We start from the raw sequence: 13999 nt of genomic DNA on the forward strand, positions 1-13999 counted from the left end.
GGAAAGTCTTTATTTTTTTTAGTTCTCATGGAAGTTGAAGTTGTTTGGAATAAAGATACTACATATAAAAAATTGTAGTGGAGATAGACTATGAATGAAATTGAAGGTGAAATAGATTGTGAAGAAATGCAGGATTTATATGTAAGGATGCTTAACCAGGCGAAAAAATGGAGATGATAAGGTTTAGAAAGAGATATTTAATAATACTACTCTTCAAATTGAAGTATACAAAGTGGGCTGAACCTTGCTAGTAAAAGGGGCTTGGGTCAACTTAACTTGGCCCTGACCCGTTCTGCACTTCCCTCTTGTATTTTGGTTGTCATTTAGTCTGAAGATTTTGGAATCTCTGTAATCTTTCGAAGATCTTTGAAATATGTGCTATTTTAACTCATATAAGGTAAATTATTTTACAATGTCACACTAAATGGTCTATAAAACGACTATATTTTCCCTACGAATCCATGATAAACTCATAAAAGGATAAGTATCAAGAGATTCAATAATACCATTTTTATAAGTTTAATTAATTTCAACACAATTTTTATATTCTAGTTGGGTCAATTTAGAATTCTGGCACTTGCATGTGTTACATCATAATAATTGGAAGATGTCAAATTGTTTGATAGAGATGGCGTGCAAAAATGCTATACCAATTGATAAATACAATGGTCAATAGTATATCCCGTATCCCATTTAAAGTAGACCAATAAGATATTCCGAGTAAACGACTTTTTCCCACCCAAATAATGGCTTAATTACCTTTCACACCCATAGACTTTTAAATTATCATTTTTCCACCCAAATGACACTTTCCCACATGCCCCACCCATCTCTGGCTGATTCCGACATCGTTGCAATCCCAAACCACTATCATTCTCTTCCCCGTCATCACTAACCAAAACCCCCCAATCCTTACTCCTCTCGACCTTGTCAATTGCCAACAATAAAGCGATTATGGTTTGCGTAGTCGCCCCTTCCAAATCAAATTCCAACCAATTACGACCACTAAAATTCAATTTTCAACCACCAAAAGACTCATCGGCCTCCCCTCTTTAAAAACCTTAACATAATGGACCGAATTTGCACCTCCATTCGCCATCGAATCGGAAAATGTATTTTTTTTTTTTGATGAAAAGTAATATTTTAAAAGTTTATGGGTGGAAAATTGTCATAAAACTATTATTTGAGTGGAAAAAAGTCGTTAACTCATGAGAAATCCATTGCCTTTTTGGTTCACATGCGTTTCACATTACATTATAATGTAGATATTAAGTTAGAATTTTAGCATAAACAATCACATACCAAATACAATATGATGGAATTACAATCTTACTTTTTAATGTTAATTGTTAAAATTAGAATAAAAACATCTAGATTAAATTCCTTAACCTAGTTGTTATATACATTAATTAAGAGTTAACATTTTCCCACCCAAGGTTTCACCTAACGACACTTTCCCACCTGCCAAGTTTTATAATGATATTTTCCCATCCACCGTTACAATTTGTCCGTTAATTTTAACTGCAGAAGGACAAAATGATAATTTTAAAAAATAGTTAAAATATAATTATGTCATTTACCTTCTTCTTCTTCTTCTCTTCTCTCTTCCCTCTTTCTTTACTTCTCTTCGTCTCTTGCCTCTCTCTTCTTCTTTTACCGCCCACTGCAATCTTTTTTCTCTTTCTCTATTCCTTATTTTTCTTCTTTATTTGTCTTCAACTTCTCAAATGGGTTCTTCTCTCTTTGTCTTCTCCCTTCTTCTTGTTTTGGCTTATGGGTTTCACAAAAGCCTCCCTTTTGTACCCTTTGCTAAAGGCTATATACATTTGTTTGAAAATGATAATCTTGTTGTTCATAAAGATGGAAAATCTGTTAATTTAATAAACACACAAGCTAGAAAAATGCCGAACCTCAGTTCCTGAGGTCATTGTTAGGAATGTACCACCAATTCTTGAACCCAAAGCATATTTTCAAATTCGTTAGGAATGTCATCTTGTGTCATATTCGTTTCAAATAAACAAAGAATCAAGAATGCTTTAAAACCACCACTTTTTACAGCATTCAAGAGTGCTTGCCAGCAGCACAAAAATCAATTTGAAGCTAGCACTTTTTAAAGTGAAAAATATCAAACACTAAAGCTAGTAAAATGCTGAATCTCAATTATAGAAGTCAAAACAGTAAGAAACGCACCACCAATTGCTGAAGCAAAACCCGAAGCATATTTTCCGACATTTGATTCTCATCTTGCACTAATTTCGTTTGTTTTTATCAATTCAACACACGGAATGTAAATAATTTTCCTGAGAAACAAACACAAACGAGAAAGTTTTCGAATTGATAACTTCCTTAATGCAAAGCCCTCTTGAATTGCATAATCCTTTAACCCATTTTCTGTAAACATTAACCTCGAATGAGAGTCCCAACACAATTCCAATTGTCTCTAATTTACTATTCTGTCCTTTTACAGTTAAAACTGATGCTAAAATTGTAACGGTGGGTGGTAAAATGTCATTAGACCAAACCTTGGGTGGGTAAAATTGTTTACTCCATTAATTAACTATGAACAAGTTGTGTCAATGAATTGAAAACAGAAATTGGGTTCTGTAACAACAAAGTTAGAGTTGCCAGCTTGGACTCGAAAATATTACCAAAAACACAAACACACTAAAACAGCCAGCGACGAACAAAAATCCCAACACCCATTTATGTGTTTTGTGGAACGAAATAATAAAAATCTCTCATTTGTTTTTCTTTTTTTAAATCCGAAAACATCGAATGGGTGCGTACAGAGCTGATGATGACTACGATTATTTGTTTAAAGTGGTTCTGATTGGGGACTCTGGTGTGGGCAAATCCAACCTTTTGTCTAGGTTCACACGCAACGAGTTTAGTCTCGAATCCAAGTCCACTATTGGGGTCGAGTTCGCTACTCGTAGTATTCGTTGTGATGATAAGATCGTCAAGGCCCAGATTTGGGATACTGCCGGCCAAGAAAGGTATAATTTTTATTTGTTTATAGATCTGGGATTTTGTGTTTTTGATAATTGTATGGTTTTGTTTAATGGATCTATTAGTTTCATTCGTTTATGGAAGATGACGGTGAAAGGGCTGTTAGTTTTTGTTTGTTTTAATGTATTTATTAACAAAGAGAAGATCAAACATTTAGAACTGTATTATTATCTCTGAGTTTAACTCTTTAGAATATTGGCTTCCCTTAATTGACGTTCCAGAATATTCAAATTCATTCGTGGGATTAATTTTAGATTCATCACTTCATGAACAAGCCTTTTGCACGCAGAGATTTGCTCCATTCTTGTTGTTTCAGGTTTTAAATATTAAATCTTTGTTGAATGAGTTGATAACCCTGCTTTATGGCAGACCATACCAGGATACTCTTTTAGTACACTATTCAGACCCTGAAGGTTATCTCCAGCTTTCCCCCTCCTCCTTGTGTTTTTGACTTCCGAAGTTAAAATTTTTATATTTGCCCTTCATATAAATCTCTTATTGCTTCAAGTGTACTTGGTATGAATGATGTTATTACTTTAGAATCCGAAACACAGTTTCTTACTAGGATGCTTGTTCTGTTTCAATCTTATAAAAATTACTTGATAAGTCTTCAAACTTCTGGCTCTTTGGATTATACTACTGAAAATGTTCATTTTCTTTTTTCTTTTCTTTTTTTCTCTTTGCAAAAGGTATCGTGCAATCACAAGTGCATACTATCGAGGGGCTGTTGGTGCTTTGCTAGTCTTTGATGTCACACGCCATGTTACATTTGAAAATGTGGAACGATGGCTTAAGGAGCTCCGGGATCACACAGATTCCAACATTGTGATCATGCTTGTTGGTAACAAGGCAGATCTGCGACACCTTCGGGCGGTATCTACCGAAGATGCTACTGCATTTGCAGAAAGAGAGAACACCTTTTTCATGGAGACATCTGCCCTTGAGTCCATGAATGTTGAGAATTCCTTTACAGAAGTGCTGACCCAGATCTATCGCATTGTAAGCAAGAAGGCTCTTGAGATCGGAGAGGATCCGGCTGCTTTGCCCAAAGGACAGACAATCAATGTTGGAACTAAAGATGATGTATCAGCCGTGAAGAAAGCTGGATGTTGTTCTGCTTAAGTATGGAGAAAAGGTCTGAAGAAAAGTAATCTTTGACATCTTATGCTTGTTCATATCTTCATAGAGGTTTGCCTGACTGCATGAAAATGTATCAACAAAATATTAACAGGTAGAACTTGTGATATAGATACTAGCCTGGCCCTATCTATCTTAACTAATGACTTAGGATCTTAAAGAAATTTAGAGGTTTTGCTTTATGTTTTTTGATTCTATATTTTACCTGCTTTTGTTGCCCCCATTTGTGTATTATACTAATTCCCAACTGCTCTAAATTTGCTTTTAAAAACTGTCTGTTTTGGGTTGAAAATTTATGAAGGATGCTTCAATGATGCAGAACCGAAATTTCCGTCTACCATGAAAATGATAAGTAAAGTGTTGATATGCTCTTTTTAACTCAGGGGCAGCACAGTTTCTATGTTCAGTAATCAAAAGTTTTCCTCACCTTGTCAATATTTGGGACTCCTGGTAGGCACCTTTGTCTTAAAGGACATTAATAGTTAAATTCAATAACATTTGGAAGGGAAACAAATCATTATGTGTCAATCATGATCACCATAATTTTCAGACATTTGGGCATTGAGATACACGTATTCTGCCAATCTCTGGAAGTTCTGTTCAAATCGCTAGGTGGTTTATTTTTGCTATGTTAAGAACAATTGAAACTTCAGGATCGTATAACCATCATTTCACCCTAAAGTGTTGTAGCATATCAGATTTACTTTGTCGTTTTCATTTCGTGTCTTCATGATCTTCTTTTCAATCAAGTTTGTTGTTTATACAAACATCAGAAGTTGATATGCAAAATTTAGTAAGACACGAAAATTGATCTGCAGTCATTGAAATATATATCATTTTCCGATTCTCTATATATTTTGTATTCAGTGAATTAGTTTTATGGCCTTTTGTTTGGGTTGTCAGTTAGGGGCATTAAGAGGGAGAAAGACTATCAGAAGTTCAGTTTGATTTGAAAATACTCTGTAGTATGTACCAGGTACCAGGTGTTCCTCCGCTATAAATGCTGTATTTAAATTGTTTATCAACGCCTCAACTTCTCGGAATAGCTTGTAAATTACTTCACTAATACAAACTTTATATAAAACCCCGTAAAGGAGAAACTGCTTTGTCACTTGTAACTGTCAGTCTTTCACTAATTTTGCTTAATCCTTTTTCCAGTTTCAACTGATCTATCTTGTAAATGATACCCTTCTCTTTGGAATCTCAATCCCTTCATTAACTTTACTTTATTATAAGTGAATTGGGTCATGCATCAAATATAAAGGATCTACATTTAACTAAACTAAAGATTTAAAGATTAATGGTCACACCATTTGTTTTTAGGTAAGCTAATTGGTTAGCCACCCACTTAATACAACTTAAACTTGTGACCCTCAAGTCTTTCAACCCTACAACCCCCCTCCATCCATCCAATCATAAGTGGGTGGTTATGGTCACATCATTTTGTAAAGAGAATACGACTTTATTTGTGTTTGTAATTAAACGCCTCATGGTCCCTTCATCATGAATTTCTGAGTCGAAATCATTGGTATTCCCTAGTTTATTGAGGTTATATTTTCATAGCTTTAGCATCATCGAAGAAACATTGTGAAGCATAGAGTTTGAAGAGAGAGAGAAGAATCGTAATCAGATATTCAGAAATTATTTACGTTTTTTATTAAGACATGTTAAACTTCTCAAAATGTAATGACAATCAATGACTCCAAAATTTCTTTTTCAGCCATATGAGATATTTAACCCCACATTAGAGTTTGTTTAATTCTCAGGACCAAGGAACACCCTACAAGTTTAATAGACCAAAGTAATCTTGTGACTCGAATGGGTATAATTAACCCTAATAATTAAAGGATTTGCCATTCGAGTTATACCCTAATAGATAAAGGATTTGCCATTCCATCATGAGGGGAGGGGTTAATGCCTCCAAAATTGTTAATCAACACCAATAGACATGCATCCTTAAAAACACAATAACATAAATGGCTCAGCCATTAACACCATTCTTTGAGAACAAACTGAAAAGAGGATAACAACCACCAACTTTTCCACCCAAAGATAACTTGTTACTTAACAACCTCTGTTATGATATAACATTTCCGGAACACTGTACAATAAAAGCAGTTGAAAATGTCAGAAAGTGGCACTCTAGCTACAAAGCTGTCTTCTTCACAACGGTGGGATATATATTATAAGAAGCATCCATGAGTTAATCCTGAAACACATAATTCTGAATGTAAGGACTAGAATCAGAGTAAAATTACACACAATTAGAGGTTCATCTTCATCCTTTAAAAATGTATTATCAGAATCATAATATACAAAGACATTAACTTTTCTCAGTTAAAACATATATTTATCTGTTAATTTAAGCAGGATTGCCCTTTTAAATGATGGGACCAAAGTAATTAATTCAACAATTATCTCCTAATTGCTGGGAGCCTACAAAGTTTTAATTTTCGTTGATTTTACTTGCAACTCAGTATTGAGACGAAGGGTCCAGCAAGTAATATTACTTAATAATTCATAAAATTAAAATTTACAAAACCTGAACTATTGCAAATAAATCCCCAAAGCTCAATCAACACAAAACCCAAACAATTGAGAAATCAGATTTACCCACATCGAAGAAGCGTGATGAACGAGGAAGGTTCACTTTGAATTATCAGGATCATCGGAAGGAGCAGGAGAATCATCACCCTTGAAAGAGGGGAGAGGATTGGATCCCTTTATAACCCAACCAAGAGCAAAAAATGACAAACCCGCGAGAATTGCGGTGCCCCACGCGTGGGAGTACCATATACTGTACTGCTTGATTGCGAACTTCCATTGCTCTCGAAGTGTTGCCGCGTTGGGAATTGATGTTTCCGCTGGGTTCGGATAGCGGATCTTTTGGCCCGAAGAGCTGCTGTTGGCTTTGCTGGTTTCGGGTGTGAGTTTAGAAGAAGAAGAAGGAAGGTTCTGAGAGGTTTGGGGATTTTGCTGGTCGGTCATGGTGGGCTAAGCGCTGTACAAAAACAGAGGTTCTTTTCACATTTATATCTTCGTTCCAGTTTGCCATCTGTCAAACTGTGGACATCTGGCTCTCAACAATTTTATTTAGCTTAAATATTTCTTTTAACTCTTTCGAAAAAAAAAAAAAAAGCATCTATTTATAAAAAATATATTCTAAAATTATGTGAAATATTAATAAAATTCAGCCCAAAAAATATTAATAATAAAGGCGTCGAAGTCCTACACCTCCCACAGGAAGCCAAGCCAAACATTGAAATAACAATGAAATAAAAATCATTTTATTTAGTAAATGTTTGATTAAATCTTCAAATTATAAGCAAAGAGATCAAGGAGACAATTGTTTCCTCTATATAAATCTTTGATTAAAAGTTAAACAACAATACAATCCATAATGGAAATATGTTTCCTGTATTAAGTCACTTGTTGTCTTGTTTCACATCAATAATCTCTAGGAATGTCATTTCCGAGCTCCCGCCTTCTTCTGTTCTTTGGCTGAAACAAGTGAATAAATAAGTTTTAAAATCATATATCTAAGAACACAAATAAACTGAATGTTCTCAGAGCATTACCTCCCCTTTCTTCTTCCCGTCTTTTGGCAGCTTCAGCCCTTTCCTGACGTATAAGTGCTAAACGTTCTGCATGTGCAACAATAAGTCAATATGACAAAATACTATTGTAGTAGCACTGGACAACAGCATACATTGTCAATCAACTGAAGAACATCAAGTGGGAATGGCGCAAAAATATGCTCTGCCCGCGTTTAGATCAGATTGGATACAAGTTTAGGGTTCTCATGGTTCCTAAACCTATTCAAATTTCAGGTAATTGAAGCTAGAAGCTAGTCATCAAGACCACAATCAGAAGTGGGTGTCAAAGAAATAGAGAGCGCAAATTAGCCAGCAGTAATCCAAAAAAAAAAAAAAAAAGAATTGCTTGATATCACAAGATCTTCCACTGTTACGCTTAAGGGCAGAGGAAAAGAGGCGAAAAGAAATATAATCTCACTTTCTCCTGAAAGAACTCTGATCTTATTTTCTAAACTATCAACTTTTGAAACAAGTACATGTAAAATCACATAAAAGCTAAAAAGGGCCCATATATCTAGTATAAATAAGCCAAAGAGGAAAGTGGTGATGCCAAGATATGCCACCATACGAGTAACTTTAACATGTTGCAAGATCATGGAAAGTAATAAGGCAGGCAAAATTTTGCATATATCTGAAAGTCATCACCATTAACACAGTGACCAGTTCAAACACCAAAGATTCAACATTGCACAACTAAATATGAAAAGAGAAATAGCTAAGTTTCACCTAAATCCTGTCTTGCTTTTTCTGTTTTCCCTTGTTCTTGCAGCTTCATGTAACGTTCATGAGATCTTTGTTTCTCCAGTTCCTCTCTATAAACACACAAGAGAAGTGATATATAATAAGGATAATTGCTTCATTTGAAAGATTCTAACAGACAACAATTTGATCATGGGCTTGTGACATTTTTTCATCTCCTCTATTCTAAGATATGGCCACCGCCCTACCATCCTATCTTTGTTTAAACCCATTTGTTTTTAAAATATTTCGTAAGAGAAAAATCCACTTGTTCTTCCATCCTATCTTTGATTAAACTGATTTGTTTTTACAATATTTCATAAAAGAAAATTCCAATTCTTCTTCCTTATCTATCAGTTCAAAAATCAAAACCAACTCAAGAACCTATAAAGAGTTCTGTTTAATTAAGGTAGCATCCTCCCACTTTAAACAATGCGCAATAACAAACCTTTCACGCCTTGAAAGTTCAGTTGGTCTCCCAAACTGCACAAGGAAAAAAAGAAAGAATGGATTAATGAGTGAAGTACTAATATTTTTGGGCACCTGCTATTAACACAACCTTTTCAGTAATACATAATTTACAAGGAGGATGCATGAAACTTACATCAACATCTTTAGCTTTCAAATTCTTTGACTTGACTAAATTAGGATTATTGATCTCAATCAGACCTTCAGTTCCTTTACGACTCTGCTAAAATCATCATAGACACATGAGTTTAAAGTTAATTTTTCATTGAAAAATTGAAAAAAATTCACATCAACTTACTTCAGTTTTCTCTTCAGATTCTTCCCCAGATTCCACATCAGATACTTCCTCTTCATATTCAGCTTCCACCTAATAAAGAAATAATACTAATAAAAAACCTCTAAAATTAATCAGCAATCATCAGTTAGACAAACCATGCATAATTTGGTAGAAAGAAAAAGAGAAAAACCCGTTTGAAAGTACGAGGACGGGTAGAGTTTCCAGCAACTGCAACCAAACAAGAATTTAAAATTTAGAAAACTTGAAAACTCAAAGTAATTAAACAATTCAAATTTCATCTATATTTCCGACCATTAATCAGCTAATATTTGGTTCTCATCATTCAAAATCAACATAACATTACTATAAACAAATCACAATCTCATCTATATTTGAAAACTTAAATTCTAGATTATTAATTACTTATCAGCGGAAATTTGAATTTAAGCTTAAAAACTGAAAATTAAAAGGTGGAGCACTTACGTATGTCTTCAGGGGTGGAGAACTGGCGTTGCCCGGTGGGCTTGCCCTTGAACTTGCCTCTTCCCATCACAATAACAACAACAAAAACACTAAGTAATGAGATGATTTGATTCAAGAAATCCAAACTTGCTTTCACTTCTTTCGTATAAAATGAGAATGAATTGATTTTCGGCTCGCTTGACTGCTCCTTTTATATTTTACGTATCGTCCTTTCCAAGTTGGCAACTAAAACCCTATTACCGTGTTCCCCACGGTTTCCTCTGCTGCTTTCACTTAATCAACACCAATAGACATGCATCCTTAAACACACAATAACACAAATGGCTCAGCCATTAACACCATTCTTTGAGAACAAACTGAAAAGAGGATAACAACCACCAACTTTTCCACCCAAAGATAACTTGTTACTTAACAACCTCTGTTATGATATAACATTTCCGGAAACACTGTACAATAAAAGCAGTTGAAAATGTCAGAAAGTGACACTCTAGATACAAAGCTGTCTTCTTCACAACGGTGGGATATATATTATAAGAAGCATCCATGAGTCAATCCTGAAACACATAATTCTGAATGTAAGGACTAGAATCAGAGTAAAATTACACACAATTAGACGTTCATCTTCATCCTTTAAAGATGTATTATCAGAATCATAATATACAAAGACATTAACTTTTCTCAGTTAAAACATATATTTATCTGTTAATTTAAGCAGGATTGCCCTTTTAAATGATGGGACCAAAGTAATTAATTCAACAATTATCTCCTAATTGCTGGGAGCCTACAAAGTTTTAATTTTCGTTGATTTTACTTGCAACTCAGTATTGAGACGAAGGGTCCAGCAAGTAATATTACTTAATAATTCATAAAATTAAAATTTACAAAACCTGAACTATTGCAAATAAATCCCCAAAGCTCAATCAACACAAAACCCAAACAATTGAGAAATCAGATTTACCCACATCGAAGAAGCGTGATGAACGAGGAAGGTTCACTTTGAATTATCAGGATCATCGGAAGGAGCAGGAGAATCATCACCCTTGAAAGAGGGCAGAGGATTGGATCCCTTTATAACCCAACCAAGAGCAAAGAATGACAAACCCGCGAGAATTGCGGTGCCCCACGCGTGGGAGTACCATTTACTGTACTGCTTGATTGCGAACTTCCACTGCTCTCGAAGTGTTGCCGCGTCGGGAATTGATGTTTCCGCTGGGTTCGGGTAGCGGATCTTTTGGCCCGAAGAGCTGCTGTTGGCTTTGCTGGTTTCGGGTGTGAGTTTGGAAGAAGAAGAAGAAGAAGAAGAAGAAGAAGGAAGGTTCTGAGAGGTTTGGGGATTTTGCCTGTCGGTCATGGTGGGCTAAGCGTTGTACAAAAACAGAGGTTCTTTTCACATTTATATCTTCGTTCTAGTTTGCCATCTGTCAAACTGTGGACATCTGGCTCTCAACAATTTTATTTTGCTTAAATATTTCTTTTAACACTTTCGGAAGAAAAAAAGCATCTATTTATAAAAAATATATTCTAAAATTATGTGAAATATTAATAAAATTCAGCCCAAAAAATATTAATAATAAGGGCGTTGAAGTCCTACGCCTCCCACAGGAAGCCAAGCCAAACATTGAAATAACAGTGAAATAAAAATCATTTTATTTAATAAATCTTCAAATTATAAGCAAAGAGATCAAGGAGACAATTGTTTCCTCTATATAAATCTTTGATTAAAAGTTAAACAACAACACAATCTATAATGGAAATATGTTTCCTGTACTAAGTCACTTGTTTCACATCAATAATCTCTAGGAATGTCATTTCCGAGCTTCCGCCTTCTTCCGCTCTTTGGCTGAAACAAGTGAATATATATGTATAAGTAAGTTTTAAAATCATATATCTAAGAACACAAATAAACTGAATGTTCTCAGAGCATTACCTCCCCTTTCTTCTTCCCGTCTTTTGGCAGCTTCAGCCCTTTCCTGACGTATAAGTGCTAAACGTTCTGCATGTGCAACAATAAGTCAATATGACAAAATACTAATTGTAGTAGCACTGGACAACAGCATACATTGTCAATCAACTGAAGAACATCAAGTGGGAATGGCGCAAAAATATGCTCAGCCCGGGTTTAGATCAGATTGGATACAAGTTTAGGGTTCTCATGGTTCCTAAACCTATTCAAATTTCAGGTAATTGAAGCTAGAAGCTAGTCATCAAGACCACAATCAGAAGTGGGTGTCAAAGAAATAGAGAGCGCAAATTAGCCAGCAGTAATCCAAAAAAAAAAAAAAAAAGAATGCTTGATATCACAAGATCTTCCACTGTTACGCTTAAGGGCAGAGGAAAAGAGGCGAAAAGAAATATAATCTCATTCTCCTGAAGAACTCTGATCTTATTTTCTAAACTATAACTTTTACAAGTACATGTAAAATCACATAAAAGCTAAAAAGGGCCCATATATCTAGTATAATAAGCAAAGAGGAAAGTGGTGATGCCAAGATATGCCACCATACGAGTAACTTTAACATGTTGCAAGATCATGGAAAGTAATAAGGAGGCAAAATTTTGCATATATGAAAGTCATCACCATTAACACAGTAACCAGTTCAACCACAAAGATTAACATTGCACAACTAAATATGAAAAGAGAAATAGCTAAGTTTCACCTAAATCCTGTCTTGCTTTTTCTGTTTTCCTTGTTCTTGCAGCTTCATGTAACGTTCATGAGATCTTTGTTTCTCCAGTCTCTCTATAACGCACAAGAGAAGTGATATGTAATAAGGATAATTGCTTCATTTGAAAGATTCTAACAGACAACAATTTGATCATGGGCTTGTGACATTTTTTCATCTCTCTATTCTAAGATAGGCGACCGCCCTACCATCCTATCTTTGTTTAAACCCATTTGTTTTAAAATATTCGTAAGAGAAAAATCCACTTGTTCTTCCATCCTATCTTGATTAAACTGATTTGTTTTACAATATTCATAAAAGAAAATTCCAATTCTTCTTCCATCTACAGTTCAAAAATCAAAACCAGCTCCGAACCTATAAAGAGTTCTGTTTAATTAAGGTAGCATCCTCCCACTTTAACCAATGCGAACAAAAACCTTTCACGCCTTGAAAGTTCAGTTGGTCTCCCAAACGCACAAGGAAAAAAAGAAAGAATGGATTAATGAGTGAAGTACTAATATTTTTGGTCACTGCTATTAACACAACCTTTTCAGTAATACATAATTTACAAGGAGGATGCATGAAACTTACATCAACATCTTAGCTTTCAAATTCTTTGACTTGACTAAATTAGGATTGATCTAATCAGACCTTCAGTTCCTTTACGACTCTGCTAAATCATCATAGAACACATGAGTTTAAAGTTAATTTTTCATTGAAAAATTGAAAAAAATTACACACAACTTACTTCAGTTTTCTCTTCAGATTCTTCCCCAGATTCCACATCAGATACTTCCTCTCATATTCAGCTTCCACCTAATAAAACCTTAAAATAATCAGCAATCATCAGTTAGACAAACCATGCATAATTGGTAGAAAGAAAAAGAGAAAAACCCGTTTGAAAGTACGAGGACGGGTAGAGTTTCCGCAACTGCAACCAAACAAGAATTTAAAATTTAGAAAACTTGAAAACTCAAAGTAATTAAACAATTCAAATTTCATCTATATTTCAGACCATTAATCAGCTAATATTTGGTTCTCATCATTCAAAATCAACATAACATTACTATAAACAAATCACAATCTCATCTATATTTGAAAACTTAAATTCTAGATTATTAATTACTTATCAGCGGAAATTTGAATTTAAGCTTAAAAACTGAAAATTAAAAGGTGGAGCACTTACGTATGTCTTCAGGGGTGGAGAACTGGCGTTGCCCGGTGGGCTTGCCCTTGAACTTGCCTCTTCCCATCACAATAACAACAACAAAAACACTAAGTAATGAGATGATTTGATTCAAGAAATCCAAACTTGCTTTCACTTCTTTCGTATAAAATGAGAATGAATTGATTTTCGGCTCGCTTGACTGCTCCTTTTATATTTTACGTATCGTCCTTTCCAAGTTGGCAACTAAAACCCTATTACCGTGTTCCCCACGGTTTCCTCTGCTGCTTTCACTTACACCGAAACGAAGTAGTTCCTGCAATCTCAGTCATACACGTGGATGAATAGGATATTTTTTTGAATTAATACTTTTGTTTAAACAGTAAATGCTATTTAAGTAAATATTACCTGTCTACTGACTCTTTTCAATCAATTTTTTATTACTATATTTGGATTAAAAAAA

General features: G+C 34.7%; 3 protein-coding genes and 1 pseudogene across 5 annotated transcripts; 1 reads left to right on the top strand and 3 right to left on the bottom strand.

Moving 5' to 3' along the window:
• Positions 1-2583: 2583 nt before the first annotated feature.
• Positions 2584-4347, top strand: LOC116142809 (ras-related protein RABA1f). Its single transcript, XM_031428217.1, has 2 exons — positions 2584-2996; positions 3699-4347. Exons 1-2 carry the CDS (start codon positions 2776-2778, stop codon positions 4129-4131), a joined length of 654 nt encoding a protein of 217 aa, XP_031284077.1. The 5' UTR covers positions 2584-2775; the 3' UTR covers positions 4132-4347.
• A 1748-nt stretch (positions 4348-6095) lies between these two features.
• On the bottom strand, positions 6096-9881 carry LOC116142834 (28 kDa heat- and acid-stable phosphoprotein-like). 3 transcript variants are annotated; one of them, XM_031428247.1, is made up of 9 exons: positions 9709-9881; positions 9416-9453; positions 9247-9315; positions 9085-9171; positions 8929-8963; positions 8469-8554; positions 7725-7790; positions 6764-7647; positions 6096-6355 (listed from the first exon to the last, which is right to left on the bottom strand). In XM_031428247.1, exons 1-8 carry the CDS (start codon positions 9773-9775, stop codon positions 7613-7615), a joined length of 483 nt encoding a protein of 160 aa, XP_031284107.1. In that variant the 5' UTR covers positions 9776-9881; the 3' UTR covers positions 6096-6355; positions 6764-7612. The 3 variants fall into 3 exon arrangements, with proteins under 3 accessions (XP_031284107.1, XP_031284108.1, XP_031284109.1); XM_031428248.1 differs by having other exon boundaries at positions 6760-7647; XM_031428249.1 differs by having other exon boundaries at positions 9085-9168; positions 9709-9880.
• Positions 9882-10699: 818 nt separating this feature from the next.
• Positions 10700-11059, bottom strand: LOC116142857. The gene has a single exon (XM_031428267.1). It carries the CDS (start codon positions 11057-11059, stop codon positions 10700-10702), a length of 360 nt encoding a protein of 119 aa, XP_031284127.1.
• Positions 11060-11373: 314 nt separating this feature from the next.
• On the bottom strand, positions 11374-13755 carry LOC116142858 (annotated as a pseudogene).
• Positions 13756-13999: the final 244 nt, after the last annotated feature.

Source organism: Pistacia vera, unplaced genomic scaffold (genome assembly GCF_008641045.1).
Source record: "Pistacia vera cultivar Batoury unplaced genomic scaffold, PisVer_v2 Contig42, whole genome shotgun sequence".
Classification (NCBI taxonomy): Eukaryota; Viridiplantae; Streptophyta; class Magnoliopsida; order Sapindales; family Anacardiaceae; genus Pistacia; species Pistacia vera.

Coding starts and splice junctions, on each gene's coding strand:
- LOC116142834 (XM_031428247.1), bottom strand. CDS start 9,775: ATGGGAAGAGGCAAGTTCAAGGGCAAGCCCACCGGGCAACGCCAGTTC. Junction 9,454..9,708: donor CTCCACCCCTGAAGACATAC/GTAAGTGCTCCA, acceptor GTTTGGTTGCAG/TTGCTGGAAACTCTACCCGT. Junction 8,964..9,084: donor TGAAAGCTAAAGATGTTGAT/GTAAGTTTCATG, acceptor TTCCTTGTGCAG/TTTGGGAGACCAACTGAACT.
- LOC116142857 (XM_031428267.1), bottom strand. CDS start 11,059: ATGACCGACAGGCAAAATCCCCAAACCTCTCAGAACCTTCCTTCTTCT.
- LOC116142809 (XM_031428217.1), top strand. CDS start 2,776: ATGGGTGCGTACAGAGCTGATGATGACTACGATTATTTGTTTAAAGTG. Junction 2,997..3,698: donor GATACTGCCGGCCAAGAAAG/GTATAATTTTTA, acceptor TCTTTGCAAAAG/GTATCGTGCAATCACAAGTG.